The 27,672-nt window shown below is 37.8% G+C and overlaps 1 protein-coding gene across 1 annotated transcript in view; it reads right to left on the bottom strand.

The window, feature by feature from the left end:
- Positions 1–27,672, bottom strand: part of CCDC141 (coiled-coil domain containing 141) — a 170,132-nt gene that overhangs the window by 16,303 nt on the left and 126,157 nt on the right. Inside the window, exons 13-21 of the mRNA XM_008138744.3 lie at positions 22,920–23,099; positions 22,224–22,349; positions 19,986–20,174; positions 18,751–18,927; positions 15,868–16,017; positions 7,078–7,218; positions 5,690–5,884; positions 3,904–4,087; positions 460–572 (exon numbers count right to left, since the gene is read on the bottom strand). Coding sequence (XP_008136966.2) covers positions 460–572; positions 3,904–4,087; positions 5,690–5,884; positions 7,078–7,218; positions 15,868–16,017; positions 18,751–18,927; positions 19,986–20,174; positions 22,224–22,349; positions 22,920–23,099 — 1,455 coding nt within the window. The remainder of the gene's footprint in view (positions 1–459; positions 573–3,903; positions 4,088–5,689; positions 5,885–7,077; positions 7,219–15,867; positions 16,018–18,750; positions 18,928–19,985; positions 20,175–22,223; positions 22,350–22,919; positions 23,100–27,672) is intronic.

A 27,672-nucleotide genomic window follows, 5' to 3' on the forward strand; every position in this document is an offset into this window, starting at 1 on the left:
GGGCGAAGGGAAACGAGGGCGGGCTGGAGGAGAAGGTGAGGTGGGCGACAAGGGAGGAACAGAGGCGGGGTAGAGTGCAGCAGGAAATCCTATTGCAGGATTTTTCCTGCAACGGGAAAGCTAGTTTATGAATAAAAACATAAGGTTACTTAATTCAGACTTTAGTTTGATTTTAATGGTACACATTTATCCTTTAAGATATGATCCATGAAAATGTAAACGAGACACCTTAATTGGGTTTAGCCCTCATTCTCAGCAATGTGTTTTCTCTGCAGTGATGAAAAAGAAACAGAATTAATTATTAGAAACACCCAAATAATTATATTAGAAAACTGTGAAACAAATGTGCACATTATGTCCCTTGAGAATTTCCCTTAGAACATCTTTGCACCAGAAGACACCTGATGAACACATTTTTATTTATATCACTTAAACATACATATTCTGAGAAGACATTACCTTCAGCTTTTCTTCAAGCTCTGTGAGAGAGCCACATAATTCAGTAATAGATTCAAGAACCTCTTTGTGTTTTGCCACAATTTTTTCAGTACATTTCTGCCCTTCTTCAAAACCTGGGAAGGAGAAGGAATAAAACTATCTTTAAAAGTCAAATCCTTGGCAGAAAAAACAAAACAGGTTTTAATTCATCTCCCCAGTATCTGGTGTAAGGTCTGGTAGATAGTAAGTGCTTAATAAAATATGTGCTAGACAGGTAAATAAATAAAAGCATTTTTGAGAACCAAGTATTCTAGAAAAATGCTTACATTTACTGTATCATGTCTCTTTTATGTAACCTAAATAATGTTGCTCTATTAATATTCTTAAAGCTGAATTCCAATCAGTTTTACCCAATTCAGAAGGTTCAGTGGTTCTTTAGTACCTAGAGAGTATGCATTCAAGGCCCTCAATAATATGGGTTTAACTTGCCCCTCTCAAATGTTTATCATCCTAATTCTCTCACATATTTTATCTCTGGCCAAACTGAACAAGCAACTCTTCCCTTAAAATCCTCACAGCCATTGGGCATTCTTTCCTGTACTGGGAATGCCCTTCCCCCATTCCATTTCCGCTGTCAAACCCCTACCTATTTTTCAAGCTCTACCTTAAGTGCCAACATCTTTGTGAAAATGTTTTTAATCTTTCCCAAATGCATTTAATCTCTCTCAATTGGAATAATAATGAACATGTCTACCAAGTAGTGAGTGCATAGCCACTTCATATGCATTATCTAATGTAATCCCCCTCAAGTAGGTTCTCTTGTATTTTACAAATGAAGAATCTGAGGCTCAAAAGAGCCTCTTCAGGTAACCCCGACAATAACTGGAGGACCAGGGATTCAAACCTGGTCTACTGGAATCCAAAGTTTAGGCTGAACTGTACTGCACATCATTATGGGCTGAATTGTGTTCCTCCCCAAATTTATATGCTGTAGTCCCAATCCCCAGTATCTCTGAATGTAACCCTATTTGAAGATCAGGTTTTTCAAAGTGGTAATTAAGTTAAAAAGAGGCCATTAGGTGAGGCCCTAAACCAATATGACTAGTGTCCTTATAAGAACAGGGAGAGACAACAGGGGTGTGTGTGCACAGAGGGGTGTCCATGTGAAGAGGCAGCAAGGGGTGGCCATCTGCAAGCCAAGGAAAGAAGCCTGAGGAGAAACCAACCCTGTCAGTACCTTGATCTTACACTTCCAGCCACCAGAACTGGAGGAAATAAATTCCTGTTGTTTAAGCCACCCAGTCTATGGCATGTTGCTATGGCAGCCTGAGCTGACTCCTACACACACTTTATACCTCTCTCACTGTATTTACCATATCATGGTTTCTAAGTCTGGACCGTGGATTCTTGAATGAAGGAACTAGATTTTATTTGTGTTTATATTTGTTAGAGCTCCTAGTACTTAATAGGTACTCAGAAATCTTTGTGATAAATTTACTTGCATTAAAATTCTGGGTTTAGTAATGTTTGGATGACCTGCAAGAGTAGATGATTTAATATTCCTAAAGTATCTTACTTGATGCAAATTTTTAAAAATGCATAATTTCCATATTTAATAGGAAAAGACTCATGCTGTTCTTTCTTTTTTTAAATTTCTTTATTGATTAAGGTATTACATATGTGTCCTTATCCCCCCATTACCCTCACCCCCCATGCTGTTCTTTCTGATTCATTTATTCATCAAATATTTGTTAAGCACTTAGTATGTACCATGAAGCAGTGAACTAACAGGCAAAATCCCTTCTCTCATAAAGTTTACACTCTGGTAAGGGAAGGTAGAAAACAGATAAATAACTATATAAATGTCAGTTTATAATAAGGGTCAGGAATATAAAACAAAGCAGGATACAGAATCATGCATGCTGTGTACTAAATTTGAATAGGCACTGAAATACAGTGATAAAATATACTTTCCATGCCCTCAATGAGCTTATGGTCAGTAGAAAAGACAAATAAAAAGGCAATTATGCTACAGTGTAAAAAAGTATAATACTAGGAGAAAACATATACAATGCTATGAGGACAGAGTGCCTCCAAAATTTTGGGTGCAACTCATAGAATAACAACAGTAAGAATGTGACATCATATTCGTTTTCATTAACTTTTCAACCTGTATTTTATCATTTTGATGTTTCTACTCTTTTCCTTTGGAAAATCATTAACAATTCATTCACAACAATTTAATATTAGTTATTGCAGTATTTATTGTTCTACAGATGTTTAGGTCAACCCATGGACAGTGTACTTCATGTAATAAGAGAAAATCCCTATCTGTCAGCAGCCGTGGGCATCCAGATAAAGCATTTTATACCACCTGTTGCTATCTTCTTTTGGGGATGAATTTGCCTGGTCACTGGGAGTAAGTCTTGGTCTCAGTTAATAACGTCTGGGAATTGATGAAACATTCCTCACCGTGCTCAAGGACTGTAATTACCTACGGGGCATCTTAAATGGGTAGTCCTTTAGCTAGAAGGACTTCTCAGATAGTAGAGCTAACAACGTAACCTCTCTTAGTCATGGAGAAGAGGAAAGAAGAACCCATGAGATGATAATTTTAGTTTTCCCATTTACTCCACGAGTGAGAGGAAGGCAAGAGAAAATTTTCCATCTTTCTTATGTCCACAAACCATAACAGTCATAGAAATGAGAAGGCTATAGACTTCAGTCTTAGCTTGATACTTACTTAAAGTATCATGGGAAATTTGTATGTTTTTCAAGGAATCACACCAGTGGAAATTAGAATTTTATTTATTTATTTTTTTGTCTACAAAAGCTGAGTATTGTCCTAGTTTTATTACCCTGGAGATGGGCAACAAGAATGGGGGAGAGAGGAGGACAGAGAAGGAGGTTTACATGAGGTAGTTAAAAATCTGCAAGCTTCATCTGCAGACAGAAGTTCCATCCTCTATTCCACAGTGTTTACTTTTGTAGGTTGTGAGCTCTTATCTTGAGCCTTTTCCCTGAATAGGTTGGTATAGAGAGGACCATGAGGACTTGTGACCCACTTCTTTCTGCTAGATTAGGTTCAGCATAGGTTTGTTTCATGGGAAATCATGGCATATTTTAAAAGAGTTCTCACCAATTAACCAAAGAACTGGTATGGATATATGCACAACCCATGGACACAGACAATAGTGTGGTGAAAGGCCTGGGGCTGGGGGAGGGTGCAGGCTAGGAGGACTCACTGGGGAAAAGGAGACATCTGTAACACTTTCAACAATAAAGATAAAAAATATTTCATGTAAAACCACATGAAATACATTAGAAAAATATCTATTCACACTTACGCCTTTAGCTAGTCATGGCCTCAAATAAGTTTTCTCTTTCATATATGAATGGGGGAAAAGCTTTATGGAATTATTAAAACACCTTTGAAATCCTAAGAGAGAGAGAGAGAGCGCTCACCATATAATCGCTGAGCGAGGTCACTGATCTCCTGAATCCTTTCTTCTTGCTGAGGCACTGAAGGCGTGATAAACTTATTGAACTGCTGGTGGAGAATTTCCACAGCCTCCCTTGTCTGGCATTCTGTGGAATATTTTCCAACTCTTACAACTGTGGCACTTGCATCTTCACACCAAAAATGACACTAAATTAAAATGGAACGAAACATAGATTAAAGAGACACCATCATTCTAATGTTCTTTGCTTTGGTCACTGAAGTATCAAATTTAAATTTCCTCAAACTTTTTGTTCACATTAGTTTGAATTCTCTAAATCTCAATAAAAAATATCAAAACATGATCATATACTTCATACTTGGATATTAGAGTCAGATAAGAAAAAGTATGAAAATTCATTTGATTTCCTTGCCTTCTTAAATTTGTCTGAAGCATAATTCCTAAGAGGAATGTTGCATATTTGCAAGAACAGGCAATATAAAAAGTGCATGGCACTAAAAAAATCCAAACATAACCTAAAATGAAATTAAAAAGTCCAAATACAAAATATAGCCTAATTTATTGAAACAATTAACAATAAATGGATAAAGTATTACCTGATTATCACTCAAATGACTTCTCTTTTAAGAATGAGATGTAGTCTATGGATTAAGGAAATATTATCTAAGGAATAGCATTTGACCTTTTTTGTAATAGAAGACAGTCATATTTTCAAAGCACACTGGAGAACTGAGTTTCTTCACTAAAACTAACCATGATGGAAGGAACATGTCTGACCAAGGCCACAAGCTCTTACACTGAGTGGGAAATAGAAACATGTGACTTTGTTAGGAGCCAGCTTTGAATAAGTGCTACAGAGCTACAGCAAACCTATGTGTTATAGTAGAGTGATCATCTGGATCCTTCTTAATATGGTGTTAAATCTAAAATTCTACTGCATCTGTTGTAAATAGAGGTGTTTGTTGTTTTATTTTAAATCTCAGAATAATGGGCTACAAAGAACACCCAAGAATTTCAAGTGCAGAGTTTCTTCAATGTAAGTGTGCAGCCCCACTGGTGTGGCTCAGTGTTTGAGCATTGACCTATGAACCAGGAGATTATGGTTCGATTCCCGGTCAGGGCACATGCTTGGTTGTGTGCTTGATCCCCAGGAGAGGGTGTGCAGGAGGCAGCCCATCAATGATTCGCATCATTGATGTTTCTATCTCTCCCTCTCCCTTCCTCTCTGAAATCAATAAAAATATATTTAAATGTGTGTGTGTGTGTGTGTGAAAATAATAACTTTAACTTGTCAAATTTTATCTATTTTATGTATATTCTTCCATTTAATCCTTTTGACAAAACAAAAATAACACCAATAATAATTTTTATACCTGAAAAATCCAAATATCACCCTTTCTTTCTAAAAACTTTCATATTCTGTGAAGTAAATAAGTCATTTTGGGTATTTTAAACAGATATCCAGTGGTGAACATAATTTCATGATTGTTAAGCATCTTGAGTTGACAAGGTTATAGAGAAATGAGAAACTCTCATATGTTGCTAGTAAGAGAAAGTTAGTCAAGTCTTTCTGAAGGACAATTGTACAATACAATCAAAATGTTGTAACATTCACCCCCTTTGGTTCAGCAATTCTACTTTAGGAAATTGTCCTAAACAAATAATCATGGAAAGGAGAATGATACATGGGCTTAATGACAATAATAGCTACTACAGCATTGTTATAAAGTATCAGAGTGTTTTTCTAGGACAGCATTACAGTAATGGACACCATGACAAGAAGCAGATACCTCTTCTATCATCTCGTGGAGGTGCTCGGTCAGGTCCAAATTCTTCTTGTAATCTGTTACAACTTTATCAAACTCATCCACATGTTTTTGCAAATCCTTCAGGGCTTCCAAAAGGACAGTAATTTTACTATTTGGGTAATTTAAGAAAGATTCAGGAGTCTTGTTCTCAACTTTTTCCATTTTCCTTTTCAAAATCTGTGCCAAAAAATAAATTTTTTAAAATAAAATTCAATTTTGATTTAAGAGGCTATCTAGTGATTAAATATTGGAGAAACACTTGGGAAAACTATTTGAAGTTTCCTCCATTATAATATACTAGAGGCCCAGTGCACAAATTCGTGCATCAGTGGGGTCCCTTGGCGTGGCCTGCAAAATTGGGCCGAAACTGGCTCTCTGACATCCCCCGAGGGGTCTGGATTGCGAGAGGGTGCAGGCCAGGCCGAGGGACCCCACCAGTGCATGATCGGGGCTAGGGAGGGATGCAGGAGGTTGGCCAGCCAGGGAGGGACTGCGGGAGGGCTCCAGGGCATGTCCGCCCCACCCTCCCGATCAGCCAGACCCCAGCAGCAAGCTAACCTGCTGGTCAGAGTGTCTGCCCCTTGGTGGTCAGTGAACGTCATAGCAAGTGGTTGAGTGGCCTTAGCATATCATTAGTATATTATGCTTTGATTGGTTGAACGGCCAACTGGACGACCAGACACTTAGCATATTAGGCTTTTATTATATAGGATTATAATTATAATTATTAAAATGAATTTTGGAAAGAATGGGCTTTCTTCTAGATAGTATATTGATTCAGCATTCAGCAAACATAGAAAATTAACTATAGTCCAGGGTCTATTCCAGATTTTGAGAACGATACTATGATTAAAAAAATATGGCAATAATCATAAAATCAGATATTTTATTGTCTTCAGTAAGTTCACTGTCTCCTGGAAAAGGTATTCAAATAATCTAGTCTGTAGATGTGATAATCAAGATAGGTGTACAGAACAATAGAAGCAGTGGAGAAAGATCCTTACACAAGGAGGTGTGAGGGGAAAAAAGAGATGTACAAAAGGTATATGCATGTATGCATATGTGTGTATGTGTATGTTTGTGTGTGTTGGGGGCAAGAATGGAAGCAGAGAGGCTAGGTAGGTTTGGTAGAAACCATTCTGGAGCTGCTTTCAAAGATAAATCAATTTATTATATATTTTATATAAAAACTTAAATTGCTATAAAAATGGATAACTACCTTTTCAGTCCTAATGCTGAAAAAAAAAAAGCCCAAGGATTAGGCATCTAGAATTAAAATGCAAAATGATTTTGCAATAACTGTAATAGTGCATGCAAACACACACACACACACACACACACACACACACACACACACTTTTTTTCATTACCTGTATTTTCTCAGCATACATATCAACTTGTTGAATTTGATATTTCAGAGCCTTCAGATTCTTAGCTTTTTCATTTTTCTTAGTGTAATTAAACTTCAAATTGTTAAATTTCTTTTTTATATCCTTGAATGATTCTCTGAGCTGCAGGTCAATAAAAAGCAAGAGGTGATTCCCTTAAAATGAGAACAGTAATATTCACTTGTAATAAATGAAAATATCTAAACACTTCAAAATATTCATAATCTTTAAGATGTGTTCAGTGATTTTCAATAGAAAGTATGTCTACTAAGTGAACATATAATGTGAATTTAAACATATCCCCAAAATATAAGTAATTATGAATCTGTCTTAGTACTTTTAGAGTTTAATTTATAATTAGCCTTACTGTTATAGAACATCCTTTGGCCTCCAACAAATAAAGTTTTTAAGATATCATGAACTTTAGACAACTCTAATTTTCCTATTTGTACTTATTTGGTATCATTTTTCCATTCATTCCATTCTCTCTGTGTTAATATTAAGATTTCCAGCTCCCAGAGCTCTCTTACAGCCACCAGATAGAAATTGATTAAGGCTCTGAGGAGCTGTTCATGTTGCAGAGGTCAATGGAGTTTTGACATTGAGACTATCTAGGATATTGGTGAAGTTAAAGAAGATACCCACTTTGAGATTTAGTAGGAAAAGGACTTATTTGCCCCAAACCATAAAAAATTATTTCTCCTGAGCAGTTTCCAGAAGAGACTCAATTCTTAGATACAGGCCATTACCTTCTGAGGTCATTACCTTCTTTCCAAAATGGAAGAGTAACAGATGTCACCACTTATAAAATGCTAACTTGTATAAACAAATATGGTTGGAAGAGAACTAAGGCACCAAGCCAGGGGAGAGACATAGGTCTCAGGCCGCCTCCAGTAGGCTCCCAATAACCAACCATTATCAACTTGTCTTAAGATGTGAGGGCATTTTAAACCTGCTAGCCTTCATCACTCAACACTAGGGAAAGCAGAAAAACTACCAAATCAACTGACAATTGCAAAAAGTAACCTGCTGGTTTTCGAGTAACTTTTTAGGCAATGATAGAAAATAATAACACAAACTGGTACCTATGAAAACAAAGTATTTGGCTAAACACTGAGAACAAGGCATACATTGTGACAGTCTTAAGAACAAACAGTTTAACTTTACAAGTGAAGCAAAATTTTAAGCAGTCCACTTCCCTTGAACAAACTACTTTCTGGGCCCCTCTCTATATTCAGGAAGAGTAAACATGTTGACAGACCACTCTCTTTTTATATTATCCGCACAGAAAAGTACAGAGAAAAGGTAAACCTTAGATTACATGTAAGCATTTTAACATCAAGAATGAACAATGTAATGGTTGGTAAATTTGAGCTATGATAAGGAAAGTCAAGAAAACATTAAAATTCTCTTCAATGACAGCAAATAAATTATTCGGGAGGGAATAAAGGCTGTCTACTTGCTAGATTTTAAACTTATAACATAGAAAGAAACACTTGCCTTAGAAAATGCTTGCTTTCTCAAAATGCTTACTTCAAATTGTGCATACGATAAAAACAAAATTTTGACCTTACCTTTAACACGTTTTGGAGACAATGATCTATAAAGCCCTAGCAGACCTATATACATGAAAATTATACTGATGCAAGTTTTTCATCTGACACACCTCTATTTAATTAGTGTTGTTTTTTTTATATGGTAAATTAAAGTGTTGAACATTAGTTTTAAGCTACAAACTAAAACAAGCACATTTAAACATTTAAAATGATAAATCAGTAATATTCTAAAGGAGCAGAAAGAACTATAGCTTCAAAATTTGAAAACGATTTCTCTATTAGTACTCAGGAAAATATTTAAAAGATCATACTCAGTATATTTATAAAATAACCAATTAATATTTAAATTATTTGACATTTGATGTTTTAAAATGCATGTTTAATTTTAGAGAGAAAAGACATATGAGATTAATTTTATGGGGCTGAGACATAAAGAGACTATATCCTGAATTACTCACATAAAACTTTGAAATGAACTTTTTTCTGTGAAGTAAAAATCAGCAACTATCGGTATAATAACTACCACACTCAAAGAAACCAGAAATGCTTGTTTAAGGAAACATGGTCTCAATGGGGAGTTAGCATTTAATGAATCCAGAGTGTCCTGTTAAGAGATGAAAAAGTTCTGGAGGTGGATAGGGGGATGGTTGTACAACAATGTGAATATACTTATATAACTGATCTATATCCTTAATATGGTTGATAGTAAATTTTATGTTTATTTTTTATCACAATTAAAAATAAATTTTTTTGTTTTTAATAAATTTAAATTTAAAAATAAGGTAAAAATAACATTTTCTATTTCTAATATATTCCATTAAAAAATAATGTTATTCTTATTTTTTCCTTACTGGGACATGACATATACAGTGTGGGGCAAAAATACAGTTGTGAGTACATGAAACAGTTTATCCTTGTGTTATTATTTATCAAATTATTTTATTTCCATATGAAATAAATAAACCCACTTTTGCCCTAGCCTGTGTTATGAAATTCAGTCCAGGAAAAGGAAGTGGGGCCCTGCCATCCCTGGGTTACATCTGCTGTTTAGATGGGAAAGATCAACATCTATTTGAAAATACGTGATGAATGGAGAAACCCTTTAATTCTAAGCCATGAAATTTTAAGTCTATTCTGGATGAATAAATTGAAGACTGATAAACAATGAGTGCAACTTCATTTCCATTGGCGTCAGAATGTAAGCCCTTCCACTGAAAATGACCTAAAGGCCAAAGAATGTTCATGGCACTGTGGGTATGTGACATGGGATCGGCTTCTCTCTGACACATGAGCTCCTCTGACAGAGTTGCTGGCACTTTTCTCTTTGGGTCCCACTGGAAATCCATCTTAAATCTTGTGCCTTTCCCAGCTGGGATTCAGGACGGCTGCAGATACAAGTGGGGGACAGCATGCATGAACCACCTTCAGCAAAAAGAAATCTAGTCATGCTTACTTTTCTTACCTGCACCTTTCAATCTGAAAACTTAACTTCCCATCTAATCCCCACGTACCCTGTGATCATATTTTTAAAGGAATTGAGTGGCATGGTAGCTTGACTGTGGTATCATTGTTCATGCAGCTGTTTCTAACTTTAGCTAGCTCGTCAACAATGGGGAATGGTGGCGATGGCTAAGACAACTACTGCTCAACTGGAGCACATAAGCCACAGAAAACACCAAAGCTTGGGGCAAGAAGAGATTTACCCAGAAATATTTAAATGTTGTTATAATTCATATTCATTAAAATTTATGAAAGTCTTAAGTAAACCAGAGGGAGATGTTTTTTTTCCTAGTGAATAGTATGATTTCCCTACCTTCCCACTTGCTCGTCTTTGCTATGGAATAAGCAGACTAAGTCAATATAGCTATAATTAGGGGGGAAAGAGGAAGACTTTAAAACTGTAGGTCTTTTGACATTAGCAGAATGAGCATTTTCACCAAATGTCCCAGGGAGCAGTAAGCCTCTCTCAGGGTTAGGAATGAACAAAGCTTCGTTGAGAAGAAACAGAAGGGAAAGAGGCTGACGACAATGAGACTGGCTTGCTATTCTTAGTGCCGGTTGAGGCAGTGTTGGCACAAGAATGTATTATTAGTGAGTCTGTTGCTGACAAGGCCAATTTATGTAGGGGACAGGGGACATTTTAAAACTAAGGAAATACATTTCACAAAAGCCTTTCATTAGAACTCTGGCACATGTTTGGCCAGAAGTAAAAACACAGAACAAGCAGTCCATTTCTTTTAATGTCCATTTCATGAGCTTCATTTCTTGCCCACCATTGTGCCCAATCCAGACAAAAGCTTTCTGATTGATGCTCATTTTAGGGAGAGAAAGCTGCAATGTTGTCATCTCCCAGGGATGCTTGCATTTGACATGAAGGGGCCCAAGGACTCACAATTTAACCGGAATGATTTGTTATACAATTAGTAATGGCAGACTATTAAGCCTTAGCACTGGGGAGATTTGGGGATAAGACTTTCTTGACCTCCTTCCATAAAGCAACTACACCACTGTCTTGCTGTGCTTACAGCCAGTCTTGTACCAGCAGAAAGTAGGGGGCTTGGAAAGAGAAGACAGTTGCTCCATTTTAAATTATAGGTGGCAGCATGTCTCATTAGTGCCCATTTTATCCACCCTCCAAGATTTGTGTCCATCATGTATTTAAGTTTTATTTTCTGAATATAACTATGATTTTACAATTTAGCTCTCTATATCCATTAGAGAGAAGAGGCATTTTTCAGATGTAAAACACCAAACTAACAGATTTTAACCATATGAGATGGACGTTTTCAGAACAAATCACAATAGTTCCTATTCTCTTACACACATCATTGAATGGACCCAGGGTGGGGCCTGACTACCGGTGGCAGTGACTGAAGTCTCAGGGGCTTTAACCTGCCCTGGGCGCTGATTCCTGAGCACTCTGCATTCTTATGACTCTCCTGCCACCACAGGTAGCCATGCTGATATTTGCTGAATGACAATAATTTAGGTTTTTCTCTTAAAATGGTGAACTAAGGTGATCAATATACAAAAAATAAGAATTTTCTGTGCTGCCCCCCATCAGGTGTCTTACTCATCTATACATACATTTTCTGCTTCTTTTCTTGCTACAGGGTGACTGTCCATGGTCATTTTGTCAATGGCAAATCACCATGCAATGTCAGGAGCCTTAATAATTGTATATGTGTCTATAGCTGCACCATTTCCCTATTCTAATTTATCATTTCTAATCTGCCTTGTATCCATGGAACATAAACTCTGACATATGGTAGAAAGATAGGTAGATATATATATATATATATATATATATATATATAGTCATTTTCTGTTTCCTTTCTGATGGTTAGATGTTGCTACAGTGCAAAAAAAAAATTCAAGCTAAGTAATATAATTATATGAAAGCTTCTGATTGCAAATTTGAGAAAATGGATAGCAACCCAATTCTGTCATTACTATTCTTTTCAGCAAAGTAATTGTTTGTGGTCTACAATGAGACTCTAGCTACAAATTTCCATTAACATCATGTAAATGTAGAGGTAATTTTTTGATCAGATTGCAAGAAGAAAACATGCTCAATATTAACTTATTACATTTCTAAATGAAGATGGTAAAGAATGAGTAATGGTGTTCTGTCATGTAATATGGCAGAGAATGTCTATAATGCTTTGTGTATTAATAGCTTATTTATATTGTCAGGCGATAAAACATAATGAAATTCAACATTCATGCATACAAACATATCTTCGTGGGAAATGGGTGTGAAAAAAATCACAAAATATGTCAGTCTGAAGGCTGTGTTTTCTAGGAGGAAGACATGGAGAAAATGAATTTTCATAATTTCCCATGTCATTTAGTATATGAAATTTAAAACCTAATATTTTAACCAAAGATAATCAAGGCACAAAACCATGATCCTTTGTCTTTAAGAAATTATCACATCACATTTTTAAAAATCACATGTAGAACATGTCACTTTATTTTGCCTTGAGATACCATGTCCTTTTCTAAGGTCCTTTCATGTAGTTAAAACCATATAAGTTAGTTATGGCAATATCAAGAAAGTAATTTTGGTTGAAATGACCAAATTAACTGTTATTGTATCAGATCATACAAACAGCTTATGTTATTGTATCAGATCATACAAACAGCTTATGTCATATATGCCACCGAGTAAAGATAGGAGAGGAAAGTATAGAAAAGAGGTACATTTGCCATCAGATGTTCAATGATTGAATGAACTAAGACATTAACTGAAAGGTGAAGTCTGAGTTTAGCAAATGACAAGTGTGTTGGTGGCCAGTGAATGAGTCTCTGGCCCAAAGCTGACTCCTGACATTCTCTGAGCTGAAACTGCAGTCCTATGGCACAATGTCATGTGAAAACTATCGTATACACCTCAGTTTTCTCATCTGAGGAATGAAGATGTTAAACCAGACATCCTTCAAAATTAATTTCAACTCAGAGTCTGTGAACTTGCAAGAAGCCCTTTAAGAAAACAATGAAATATTAGAAGAAAAACATGTTTTCCAATCAACTTAAAAAAATCAAATGCTATGCATGGTCTAGTTCCCTGTTAATGTACCCGACTTTATTTTTTTTATACAAATAAAAGAAAGAAAGAAAGAAAGAAAGAAAGAAAGAAAGAAGAAAGAAAGAAAGAAAGAAAGAAGTGGAACATGTTGCTTTTAGTTTTACAAAATGTTTGAAGTATCTATACCAAAATTTTAATGATGATAAAAATAATAAAACTGTCTAGGTGTCAAATATTCACTTGGAATCAGCCACCTGTTTGCACTCTGATATTCATAATACAAACTAGAACACACATATCTTTATTTTACTAAAGGGCACTGAAAATATTACTTCTAATTACTTTCCCTTTTAAGCTCATGATTGGAAAGGCCAAGGTGTAGACACTATACTGTGGCATGCCTAATATATCTCTACAAGAAAGGAAAGGGGAGAAAGGACCGACGATGTTCAAAGACCCTTTAAATGTGAAAGTATAACCTACATCAAAGATTAGTTGGGTCTGAAGTAGAAGCAAATGGGAAGAACAGGTCTCTTAATATTTAAGATCATGTTAGAGTGACATCTGATTCCTAAAGCAAGCTTGCACATATCTGGTTGCTCATTCCTGGTAAGGTACAGACAATCCTGGGGCATCCCTACTATGACTGGAAGAGTGATCTGTTGTCCTTGCCAGCTGGCTCCCAGCACGGGCTCATCACAAGGCAGCCCTATAAACAGAACCCACTGTGGGAAGGGCCTGAGCAGGAAGACCCAGCTCCACAAATGCCACAGTGCTTCAGGGAGGTGGAAACTGAGCAGTAAGGGACTGGGAATAAGCCTTAGCCAGCCCCACTGTGGTTTCCGTAGATGCTGAATATCACAGCAGGAAGAGCAATTTTCAGCAAGACAAAAACGTTACCATGAAGAAGAGGAAGAAGAAGAAGAAGAAGAACAAGAAGAAGAAGAAGAAGAAGAAGAAGAAGAAGAAGAAGAAGAACAACAACAACAACAACAACAACAACAACAACAACAAGAGGAGAAGGAGGAGGGAGGAAAAGAAAGATGGGAAGAAGGAAGAAGAAGAAGAAGAAAAGATAACTTTGGGAAAAGATAGTAAACACATTGTTTTCATGGCTGCGAATCTAAATTGTATAGCTTTGGGGAGAATAATGCTCTCCTAAGATTGCTTTCCTTATTAACGGCAGTACAGAAAGCAGAAAAGGCAATTCTACTACCTAGTGGGCAGGATACACTATGAGTTTAACCCTGAATGAATCTCTAGCCCCAAATGACTGCCTGGAACAGCCTCTGAGTAGAAACTACAGTCCTGCAGCACATTGCTAAAATGAACATCAGTATTGATTTAGTTGTTGCTTCCCTCCTGTTGAATGGGATCCAAGTGGCCTCTCCTGCTCTGTTCCCTCTTACTTTCCCTCTAGCAGTGCTTGCCTCTGCCCTTACCTGTGATTTATGAAAGTGTGGCCTGCGGGAAAGGGCTCTTCAAGTTCAGTTACAAATACTCTAATGTTTGATACATTTTGGGCCTACATCCTATACACTGGTCATAAACAGAACCTTCAAGTAGGTTTACTTCCTTCTCCCTCACCCTGTTTCCTAATAGATTTGTGACTAATGGACTCAGAGACACTTTGCTTAAAATGGGGATAGATCTGAAATCATGGAACCTTGTGTTCTGTCAATCCCCAGTCGAGAATTGGGACCCTTGCTATTCTGAACAAGTAGGGCTTTGAATGGAAAGTTTAATTAGGGAATGGCAGTGGTTATGGTCCAGTATGTATCTGGGGTCTGGGGGGTCAAGTAGAACTGAGGGAGAGGAGGTCAAATTATGTGACAGAGGAGTGCATTGATGTGAAAGACAATTTTCATCTGTTCATTATTTTTCTCTAGGAGTTGTTTTGCCAGAAAAGCCATTCTGAATAAATAAAAAATCAGATACTTGACTTTGTAGCCTCTGAGGCGAAGAGCCCACTCTCCTGGCCCTTAGCATCTGCTCCACCATGAGTCAGTGGCACTTAAATAGAACCTCAGCAGGCGGAGCTGACTGCAAAGGGACAGTGTCACCCTTCCTGCCCCGACAGGCTGCATGCACTCAACAGATATGTGCTGTAAGGGTTTGAGGGGGGGGGGTAGAAAAAAGCATACAATAAACTGTAACATTAAATTCTAGGTTTTCAATGCATTGACAATGTACTGACTTCAACAAGTTTGGAAGCTTGAAGTTTACTCAAACATTGAGTTCTGAGACCATTGCTCCGTGGATTAAAAGTCAAGACTGTGCCTTGGCTGGTGTTCCTCAGTGGTTAGAATGTCGGCCCATGCACCTAAAGGTTGAGGGTTCAATTCCAGTCAAAGGGCATGTACCTGGGTTGCAGGTACCCAGTTAGGGCACGTGCAGGAGGCAGCCAGTTGATGTGTCTCTTTCAGCAATGTTTCTCTCTCTCTCTCTCTCTCTCTCTCTCTCTCTCTCTCTCTCTCTCTCTCTCTCTCTCTTCCCCTTCAACTCTCTCTGAAAAGCAATGGAAAAAATATCCTTTGGTGAAAGGAAAAAAAATTTTTTAAATGTCAAGAGTGAAAAGAAAGTCTCCTGATTCTATGTGTGTGTATACGTGCAAACACAAACATTGAGACAAGTGTTGGCTCAGAGAGGCTCTGGTAGTGTGTCGGTCTGACCCCTGCCACCCACCTCGTTTATCTCATCCCTCGTGGTGCAGTACTGCAAGCTGCCGGCCAGGGTCCGCCCATGCTCCTCGGCTCTGGCTCGCCAGTTCACGCTCTCCCCCTCAAGGATGTCCAGCTGCCGCTGCAGGTTCTTTGCAGACACGTTAGTGCAGCTCTGAAAGCGAAAGAGAAATAGCAATAACAAAGGGAACAGGCAAAGCAGCAGGACGACAAGTAGGCTATTTACCTGCATTAGGAAACTCACGAATGACATTTTAAAAAACAGGCTCCTGAAATACCTTCAGCATATTTGAATATAAGGATTTCAGAAAGAAGCCAGACACCCAACATGGTGGGAAAGGCAAACTGTTCGACTTCCAGTCTTGAAACTTCAGTTTGGAAGCCTGCTCATCACACTAGCTCCTCAGAGACACCACTCATTACAAGGTGTAATTTTTACCTCAAAAGGCAGAAATCAAGCATTAGAAACATTTGGCTTCTGCACAGTAATTTTCCTGTCAACTGGAGCTTCAACTCAGGTTCATTATGCAAGTGCTCCCTCCAATCTCCACTCAGCAGAGGGCTGCCAGGGACAAAGCCAGACGTGACTGAAGAACAATTTGCATTATTTGTGCCAAGTGAGGCGTCTTACTTCTTTCTTTTTAAAGTAAATTTACTAATAAAATAAAACTCTTTTTTTAAAAAAGCCCCTTCTTGGTAAAAATAGATTGCATTAATAGATATCTTTATTCCTAGATCTTTTAATTAAAAAAATACTTTAGGTTCAGTGCATTCCATAGAGTTTAGTGGATACTTAAATGAACTTTAAAATAAAATTGTCCATTATTTTGATTAACATTCTACAGAATAAACATAATCTTCTTTTCCTTAAATTGGGAGTTTAGAGGATATGTATATATATACATATATAATATATAATAGAGAAATATGCAAATTGTCCAGGACTCCATCACAGTAACAGTAATGACTGAACAGCAGGCTGCATGGGGCAACCAGACCAGCAGGGGGGTTAGTGAGGGACAACCAAATGACTGAATAGCAGGCTGTGGATGGGGGGGGGGCAGTTGGGGGTGATCGGGTTGGCAGGCAGAGGCTTTAGGAGTGATCAGGTAGGCAGGCAGGTGAGCAGTTAAGGGTGATCAGGTAGGCAGGCAGGTGAGCAGTTAGGATCCAGGATCGGGCCTAAACTGGCAATCAGACATCCCTTGAGGGGTCCCGGATTAGAGAGAGTGCAGGCTGGGCTGAGGAGACCCACTGCCCCTGTGCACAAATTTCATGCACCGGGCCTCTAGTGTGGAGATATACACACACACACACACACACACACACGCACACACACACACATACTGAGTGGACAGATTATTATGATCTCTGAATGCATAATAATCTGGCCACTCAGTGTGTGTGTGTGTGTGTGTGTGTGTGTGTGTGTGTGTGTGTGTGTATTAGAGGCCCAGTGCATGAATTTGTGCATGGGTGGGGTCCAGCCAGCCTGGCCAGGGGGAGGGGACATGGGCAGTTGGCCAGCCTGCCTGCTGGTCGAACTCCTGGTCAAGGGGACATTTTGAATATTAGCCTTTTATTATATACTCTGGCCAGATTATTATGTGTTCAGAGATCATAATAATCTGGCCACTCTATATATATATATATATATATATATATATATATATATATATATAATTTGAACTTAAAATATACATATATTTTGCATCAGAGCCCAATGTGCTGTTTATGAAAATTTGGTCTGGAATGATTTCCTTGTCTTTAGACACCTCTGTAAGGTTCACCCATCCTGTGGAATCAAGCAGTTCAACGATAGTGCCCAGAGCCTTTGGTCTCCACCAGGGGGCTCTTTCATGATGGGTTTTTATGGCTAAAGCAGCTTCTCTGGGCCTCAGGTTCTTCATCTATAAAGTGAGGGTCCTGGGCCAGGTGATCTCTAGGATACCTTCCAGATCTGCAATGCTAACACAGCATATTGTCCAAGAAATAAAGCTGGAGCCACGTGAATAATTTTAAATTTTCTAGTAGTCATATTAAAAAGTAAAAAAAAGCCGAAACCGGTTTGGATCAGTGGATAGAGCGTCGGCCTGCAGACTCAAGGGTCCCAGGTTCAATTCCGGTCAAGGCATGTACCTTGGTTGTGGGCACATCCCCAGTAGGGGGTGTGCAAGAGGCAGCTGATCGAAGTTTCTCTCTCATCGATGTTTCTAACTCTCTATCCCTCTCTCTTCCTCTCTGTAAAAAATCAATAAAATATATATTAAAAAATTTTAAAAAGGTGAAATTAATATTCATAATAGAGTTTAATCAACTAGATCCAAATGTCAACATTTTACCACACAACCAAATATAAAGATATTAATAAGGTTTTTTGATACTAAGTGCTTAAAATCTGGCATGCATTTCACTCTCACAGCACATCTCAATTTTTGCTACATTTCTATCAGAAATACTTTATCTGTATTTAAATTTCATAGTCTCTAGTTTAAAAATGGGAATATCCAATTTATTCCAAACTTATTTAAAAGTCTTCCAATAACTACATTGTAAACTTTTAAAATACAATTAAAAGTTTAGTTCCTTAGTTGCACTGAGGACATTTCAAATGCAAAAAAAAACTAACTGCTGTATTAGAAAACACATCTCTACAATTTTTTAAATTAGCATGAGAATAGATGTATTAAACAAGACTTTTATAATCAGATTTTTCTTCTTAAAATGTTTTTCTTTTGTTATAGATGGTAGAAACTCACCACCGATAACTGCCCCCGTGTTTTAATGCATTTTTAAATGTAACACACACCAGGCAGTCTGCCTGGCTTCTCCGCTATGACACCCCAGCTATAATTAGGGATGAGTGATGGTGTTCTAAGTGGCTTACCGGCCGCTGCGCTGATGAGATGATGTCCACTCCCAGGCAAAGGGCCAATTTGTGGAGATGGTCTATATGTGCCTGCTTTTCCTGAGAGCGACGGAGGCGAACCTGGGCATCATGCACGTTATCCAGTTCCTTTGGCTGCTCTAGAAACTCCAATTCTCTTGATTTGAGATGTTCAAGCTGGAATACAGAGCATTTGCAATGAACTTGTGTTTCATTTTTATGGAGACAGATTTTTAAAGCCTATTTCCTATTACATATTTTCCTAGCTGGTCAAATGCTGCCAAGTCCATCTATAATTATTAGTGGTATAACCAAATAAAAGTTACAATGCTGCAAATCTATGAGATAAAGCTGAGGGGCTAATGTTGTCATTTCTATTAAAGAAGAAAACACTCTTTTTTGGTCATAGTCTAAAACCTTAGGAACATCTAGGTCTATGACCTGAGTAAATTCAGAGGCTGTTTTAAAGAGATATCAATACATCTCTATTTTCTGTTAATAAAGGCTATTAACACATTGCGGACCAGTAGTTTTATTGCTAGCTTTACCCAGTGGCCAGATAAGTTTCTATTGAACGAGTACAAAAAATGTTTTACATAAATGTTAAAGGCACACTTTAAAATTAAATACCCATTGCATTTTAAAGTTATTTATTACATGTTCTTACAAGCTAATATCTTTTTAAAGTATGATACTTTGTAAAACACTGTGTAATATGAAGTGAGAATTCTCATGATCCGTCTGCAATGAATTTTACTGCATACTCTATGATGTCAGGTACCTGAGATACAAAAAAAAAAAAATCGAATTTGTTTTCTTGCCTCAAAGAACTTACACTTGAGTTTGGGTTAAAAATTATTAAAAATCAAGATGCTACAATGACAGATAAGTGGAGTAACTAATGAGAGTTCTAGAAATTTAGAAGAGAGGAATGTCAGTCCAAGTGAGGTAAGATCATTGGCAGGAGGGGCAGGGTTTAGAGAGTCGGGAAGAGAGAAAAACGCCTGTCAGATAATGGCAGCCTGGGAGTCAAAGAGTTGGAGACATATGCACTGTCTTTGAGGGACAGAGAGGAGCTGTTTGGCTGAAATATAAGGGAGGATAGAGGTACAGTGAGAGAGACCTTGGAGGCCAGATGTGGAAAGCTGCTAATATCAGAGTAAGCACTGTGGCTTTTACTTATATAATAATTTATATTCCACTTTAGAACAGAGGGTCTTGCAGACAAGTCTCACCTCTTCCTTGACTTGGTGGAACTGGACTGTCTTATACAGGATGTCCTCGTAGTCCTGGATCCTCTCTCTCTGTTTTTGATGGAGTTGAATGAGGTCCTTCAGCTGTTGGTACTTCTCTTTCACAGGGGCTCCTTTGCCATTTAACTCTTCTGATTCTTTTACAATGTATTGAACCTCATCATTCAGTTGCTAAAATGTTGACAACCATAAAAGAAATCCAGCTTTCAGAGAGCTCTTTACTTAGTAATGGACTATATGAAGATCTAAATAACCAACCATTCTCTCATTTGTTAACAAAAACTTCTTGTGGGCCTCCCCGCCGTCTCCTGCAAATTCAGGTATTGTGTTTGATGCTAGGGGTATATTATTCCATCCCTATCTTCTCAGATTTTTTTTAAATTGTGAGCAATGAAAAAAAAAAGTATATCAAAGTTAGGTGGTGAAATGAAAGATCATGTGTTTCTATAGCTCACCAAATATTTAGTTGTCTGCTAAGTAAGTGTGTTTCAGATATAGTTCTTAAACATATTTTTATTGATTTCAGAGAAGAAGGGAGAGGGAGAGAGATAGAAACATCAATGATGAAAGAGAATCATTGATCGGCTGCCTCCTGCATGCCCCCTATTGGGGATTGAGCCAGCAACCCAGGCATGTGCCCTTGACTGGAATCTAACCTGGGACCCCTCAGTCCACAAGCTGACGCTCTATCCATTGAGCAAAACCAGCCATGGCCAGATATTTTATGAAGCCATGTGCCTCTCTGATATTTAGAATCAGGTGGTTTGGTAAGAACACCAAAAGAAATGAAGTATAAAAATATATTAGGGGAATTGCTTGTCCTCGTGATAAAAGAATGATCAGAATGAACCACAGCTGAGTAGCACAGTAGATATGCTGCTTCAAAAGTGGCCGCCCCTGAATCCACAAATAGCCACCTCAGTTAGGAGGGATAAGCTGCTTTCCCTTTTACCCAGCACTACTCATACATCCCTCAGAGAGTTCCAGATCCTGGGGTAGAATTTGCAAAGCATGGACAACTCAGAGAGGAGGCTACTATAATTTTGGATCTTACAGCAAAGATAAAAATAATGGAAATGATTTAGGCTAAGGAAATAATTTGCAGAAGAGTGACCTAATAAGGGTCTTCAAGTTTAAATCAAGCAGCTGGGCATCAAATAATATGCATATCACAGAGACAGAGCTAAAGAAGCTAGACAGTAGCTAATGTAGAGGAGTTTGCACATACACACACTCTTGCATGTGTAGGGCATGTGCACACAAGCACACACAAAATGCAAATAAGCATACAACACAGGGCACATCAATAAACCTCACATATAGGCTAATTGGATTTTCTAAGAGTTCACTGTGGGCTACAATGTTTTGTGTGTATGTGGGTGGGTGGGTGGGTTGGTGGGTGGGGGTTGATTATATACTATATAGGTTTGTGGGAAATGAATGTAAATTAGATATTCTGTAAAAGAATCTTCAGCCTTCTAATTCTGGGGTTCTTTATAGCCAACACTTACAAAGTTGTGACAAACAGAAACACAGGTATCTTAACTTTGCAGCAAAGAACAGGAACCCAGTCCGGAGGATTACATGACTGGTGACCATTTTTGGCAGTTGTGTTGAGTTTAGGAGTGGCAGCAGGTGGGGGTATGGAATGCATTAGCAGTCAGGGTCTGGGAGCATGACTCATGGTTTTATCTCTCACATCCTGAGGGCTCTCTGAGAGGGAAATAGGTGAGCACAGCAAAATTCCTGGGAAGGCGGTAGGAGCCTGGGGTGCCAGAGAGTGGAAACAGTGACGTCACTTTGGACATTTTGGGGGCAGAGGGCAGCTTAGCCTCTGTGTCAGAGGGTGCTCATCCTTGTTCTGAGATGACTCTATCTAAACAAAACATGGCTCTACCCCTTAGAAAATGACTGCAGTGCATATATGTATGATGAATACATTAATAAGAAAATAATTTAATGTAAATTATAATAATCTAAGATAAACTACTTTTAGGACATTTTACAGCCCAAATATTTGTGTATCATCAAATACAGAATAGTACAAAAAAAAAAAAAAAAAACATAGTAAGAAAAGTGTGTTTTTAAGTGGATTTTTAGACAAGCAATGCTTTTTTAAAAAAAAATTCACCAGTCTGTTAAAATTAATTAGGTAAACTGTAATTGAATGGTTAAAAAAATGTTTTCCATTCACCCAAGTCTATCAGTTTGTTGCTTTACCTGGAACTGAGGCTTCATTGCCTTCCAGTTTTTCCTTAGACCTAAAATGGTCTGGAGGCTCCCTCCAAGGTCAAGTGCAGACACAGGCATGAGTGCTTCCTGAAGAAGTTTTAAGTTGTGAGTAGTCTGAAACAAACATGGGATGGTTAAGCATATGTTTTCTTTGCCACCATCAGCAAATACATTATGATCATTCTGGTGATGACATGGTGTGTTGTCAAACTTTTCAATCCCATGAAAATACTCATGACCTCGAGTGAGCTCCTGGATCTAAACCACATTAATGAAGAAAAGCATAAGCCCTCGGTTTCCCTTCCCTCTTTTGGTCTTATTGTGGTAAAATATACATAACACTGTTGAGCATTTTAACCATTTCTAAACGTGCAGTTCAGTGGCATTAACATTCACATGGGTGTGCAACCATCACCACCGTCCAACCCAGAATGTCTTCATCATCCCTAACGCAGCTCTGTACCCATGAGACACTAACTCCAACTCCCGCCCTCATCTCAGCCCCTGGTGACTTCTAGTCTGAATTTGACTACTTCACATAAGTGGAATCATATCATATTCATCCCTTTGTATCTGACTAATTTCACTTAGCATAATGTTTTCACGGTTCCTCCACACTGTATCATGTGCCAGGGTTTCATTTCTTTTGAAGACTGAATGTCCCCCACTGTTGTGTTCCCTCACCTTTCTAAGTTGCTCTTTGAATGCTCCCCACTGCTGTTTCACAGGCTTGCTTGCAGCGGCTGTAAGTCGCCATGCCATCCGAAGGCGGCTGAGTTCTTCCCTTTCTGCCTTCTGACTTTCCATAGTGTTCTCCACAATGTGCACTTTATTTTTCACATTTAATATTTCATTCTCTTTTGCCTGTTAAAATTAATAATCCATATAATGGCTTTTCTTTCCCAAGAAATACAACATTTTTTCATATACCTACTCTAGGAGGCAAACACGATCACAACCAAAGCAGAGCACGGACGGTTCTAATAGAAAGACAAGACAGGAGCGCGCCTGCTCAGAGGCATGGCTAGGCTCTCAGAACCCATGTTCCCTGCTTGGGCACCAGGTCCTGAGTTCTCCAAGCACCCAGTGCTGCTGGAGTCACCTGCTAGAGTCTATTTCCTGGGGTTCAAGAGGGTGACTGAATGAGCTCCTGGATACAGAAATATTAAAGTGAAGATTACTTTAATGCATACGTTTTAAAGTGTATTCTACCTTTCATTTTAACACACTCAATAGCAGATGTCACAACCTCAGTATCAGGGAATAGGAGGAGGCAAATTGCTCTGGGCCATCTTTTCTTAAACTACTCCATTGTATATATTACAATGATTTTAAGTTTCCCAGTTCCTCAAGTTACTCCCTTTTGTGAGAACTGAAATGTGCATCTGTGTCTTTATTTTTGTATGTCTATCGTGCAACCAGAAGCACAGTATCTAAGTTTAAAGACTTCCCTTCCCAAGTTCTAGATGCTCTGGCTGACTGATTTGAAATCCTTTAAACAATGGTTTAAAAAAAGGGGGAAATTTAATTGGAGGAAAAAATAGAAGAGAGGCAAAGAGTAAGATCATGTGCTATTTTACGCACAAACATCGAAAAATGCAGAAGAATATTTGTTTGGCAAAACCATGATTTTTACTTTGATGACCAGCTGTTCTCAATAAATCCTTGACTTTCTAAGGAGCAAATGTACATGGATTTCTATAATGACAATAACAATTAAGTATCTAAAAAGTCAAGGGACCTATTAGATTGTAGTCAGAAGATGGTGTCATAAAACTGTAACAGGATATTTTAACAGGATATTTTAAAATAATAAACCATCTTATTTTTAAATTAATTTAAATGGCATTAATATTGCATATTTATATTCCTATATTAATTTAGACATTATAAAAAACCAATTAATTGCAAAAAAAAAGATAATTGCAGGTCCTAAAGAAATTTTTTGCCCATGAACTTGGGGATCTGGGAATCAAATGATACATTCTGTAATTATGATTAACATGATGCTAAATATTATGAAAGATATTTGATAACTTCAGCCAGATCCAGCCCAAATCATAATTTTAATCTGTGCTATAAATAAAGTTAGGGTATCTTTCACCTTTTATTAAGAAACTACTAATCAAAATGTAATGTAATACACAGTTTAATGTAAATGTGGATCTTGCAGCATGCCAATGACAGCTATACTCAGCAGGGAGTGATGGTCTGAGTGAGGTCTGGAAAAAGGAGAGATGTAGCAGCATTTGTTGATGTCTGGCTGGCTGGCAGGATCCAAAAACAGTGATTATGTACTTGGCAGACTTAAGTGTTTTGACCTCTCAGGAAGATTAATCTACCGGAGGTCTAGTGAGTAAACACACTATTCATTCTACTTCTGTGGAAGGGCATGGAAAACTTTGCCATAACCTAGCCCAACAGGGCACTCAATTCTCAATTTTCCATTTATATGCAGGCACAATAAATGGTCTTCTGATATCTTGCTTTTTAGATACCTTAATAACAGGAAGGCGGTACCCCAAATAACATCTTGGCGTTCACCACTATGAATTTGTAAATTGGCACTTTTATCAAGATGTCTGCCAGATTTCTCACTTAACTCGGCTTCTCTAATCTTGATGATTTTTAGATGAACTGAAAATTTTTTTATTTCCAGCTTGAAAATATGAGCCACGGCAACCCAATCAAGAGCGCAACACTCGGCGGAAAATGCCAGCTGGCATTCTCCCTTCTTAACAGCCAATCTGGTTGCCACATTTCAACAATAATGTTTGTTTAAAAGCCTAACGCTCCAAAAGATATGAAAATAAAAAATGTGTTTCACTTGCTTTACCAACAATTCCCTACCTCAGAAAGATGCTGAAACAATTAAGTTAACTATTATGTGGACCATAATTCTTAGCAATAAGGAAGAACTTATTTATCATATGTCAGTGATAAGGAGCTTAGGGTAAAGGATTCATTGTTTTAAACATAACACCTGACATTTGATAAATTTTCACTAGTCCTACCAAGACAGGACTACATAACTGGAAAGCAAGAGAAAAAGTAGACAACTCCAAATCCAGATGTAGGAATTAGCTGACACACACTTTAAATGCCCATGATTAATATAGTTTAAAAAGTGTCCAACTGGTGTTGCTCAGTAGTTGAGCGTCGACCTATGAATCAGGAGGTCACTGTTCAATTCCTGGTCAGGGCACATGGCCCGGGGTGCGGGCTCAGTCCCCACTAGGGGGTGTGCAGGAGGCAGCTGATCAATGATTATCTCTCTTCATTGAAGTTTCTATCTCTCTCCCTCTCCCTTCTTCTCTGAAATATATATATATATATATATATATATATATATATATATATATATATATATCCTACCTAATAAAATAGTAATATGCAAATTGACCACACCTTCGCTATGCCCAAGCCACGCCCACCAGCCAATCAGGGCAAGTATGCAAATTACCCAACAAAGATTGCGGTTAATTTGCATATGCTGAGGGAGGGAGGAGTGAAGACTGAAGACAACTTAGAAGGAAGAGGGAGGAAAAGTGGAAAGCAAGGTGGCTGCCAGAGGGAAAGCCGGGGCGGGGTGGGGCAGGGCGGGGCGGGGCGGGCGGCAGCAGCGCGCGGGTGCTGGCGTGGGGGCTGCAATGGCGGTGGCAGCAGCAGCACATGAGGCCGCAGTGGCCGCTTGCTGGATTCTTCCTGCAAATGGGCTACTAGTATATATATATATATATATATATATATATATATATATATATATATATATATATATTTAAAGCATAGCAAAGGTGGAGAATGAAAATGAGAGGATAGGAAAGATAATTTTATCAGCAACTGAAATCCAATGAGAGGGGGGGGAGAGAGAGAGAGAGAGAAGAGAGAGAGAGAGAGAGAGAGGAGAGAAGAGAAGAGAAGAGAAGAGAAGAGAAGAGAAGAGAAGAGAAGAGAAGAGAAGAGAAGAGAAGAGAAGAGAAAAGACAAAAGACTTATGGACACAGACAACAGTATAGTGATTGCCAGAGGGAAGTTGGGGAGGTAGAAGAAGGTAATGGGGGATAAATAGTAATGGAAGGAGACTTGGCTTGAGGTGGTAAACACAATACAATATACAGATGATGTATTGTAGAATTGCATACCTGAAACCTGTATAATTTTATTAACTAATGCCACCCAATAAATTCAATTTAAAAAATCAAATGGAAACTACAGAACTAAAAGTAAAATTTCTGAAATGAAGTTAGTAATAATTAAGCAAAAAATGCAATTTGCAAATATTTGAATTATCTTAAGAGTGCAAATTAGAGAAGTACACAATCAAGAGATGGAAGAATATATACTGAACAAAGTAAAAATGTAAAAGATAAATAAATGGTAGGTAGATAGATAATATGTGTTCTAAATATTCCAACTGAAAAATAACAATTGTTTTTACAAAAAGCACCTGGATAACATAAGAACATGGGCAAATTGCTTAGCAAGTTTCCTCTGATGCTTAAAGATAGTATAAGATATGTTAGAACTGTTTCATGTATATTTTGTTTCCACACAAATTGAACAAGAATGGCTTTCAAACAACAAAGATTGAAACAAAGAAGATAATGTCATTCTCACATGATTTTTAAATTAAGGAACTCAAGCCTTAGGTCTTGAACTAAAAAACAAAGAAGAGAAAGAGAAAACTGCAGTTGAAAGTAGATGAGGGTAGTTAGACAAAACCTAACTCTTCCAAATGAATTCAGGCTCCAGACTGAGATTAATCACATTCCAGAGTACGGAGAAAATTGTAGATGTCAGTTATCTTTGCAAGTCTACAGAAAATAGGAGAAAGGCCAGACAATTAGGGAAAGAAAAATGCCTTGATTTTCAAAGGGGGGAAAGACTGGGCTACGTAGTTTACAGATTGGAAAGCTTTACAGTGAAAACCATGCAATAAGTTCATCATTGAGCAAGCAGTTTGTGAGCACTTTGGAAAGAATCTCTTGGTCACTATGAGCCAACCTGATTTCTGCCAAATTACTTTCATGCAATGGATAGGATGTTAGGTAGATATAGAATTAAACCCAGGAGAGATGGCTAATGTAGTAGATAGCAGATGCAAAATTAGTTTGACAAGATGGAATCATGGGTAAAGATGAACAAGATGACATTGAATAGAAATAAATATAAAGACCCACATTTGTATGTAAAAGATAAATACCTGACACAGATATAAAATGGTAGAGACCTAGCTTGGCAGGAATTGTAATAAAAATTCATGGGAGTTTTATTCAATCACAAGCTTAATATGAACCAGCATAGTGAAATCATGGCTAAAAATGAATGCATAACCTTAGGTCTCATTAGTAAAGAATGATGTCCACTTTGTTGTACTCTGTGTTAAAGTTGTACTTTACTTTTGGGTTACATTTTATGAATGACTTTAACAAACCCT

This window comes from Eptesicus fuscus, chromosome 11 (assembly GCF_027574615.1).
Source record: "Eptesicus fuscus isolate TK198812 chromosome 11, DD_ASM_mEF_20220401, whole genome shotgun sequence".
NCBI lineage: Eukaryota > Metazoa > Chordata > Mammalia > Chiroptera > Vespertilionidae > Eptesicus > Eptesicus fuscus.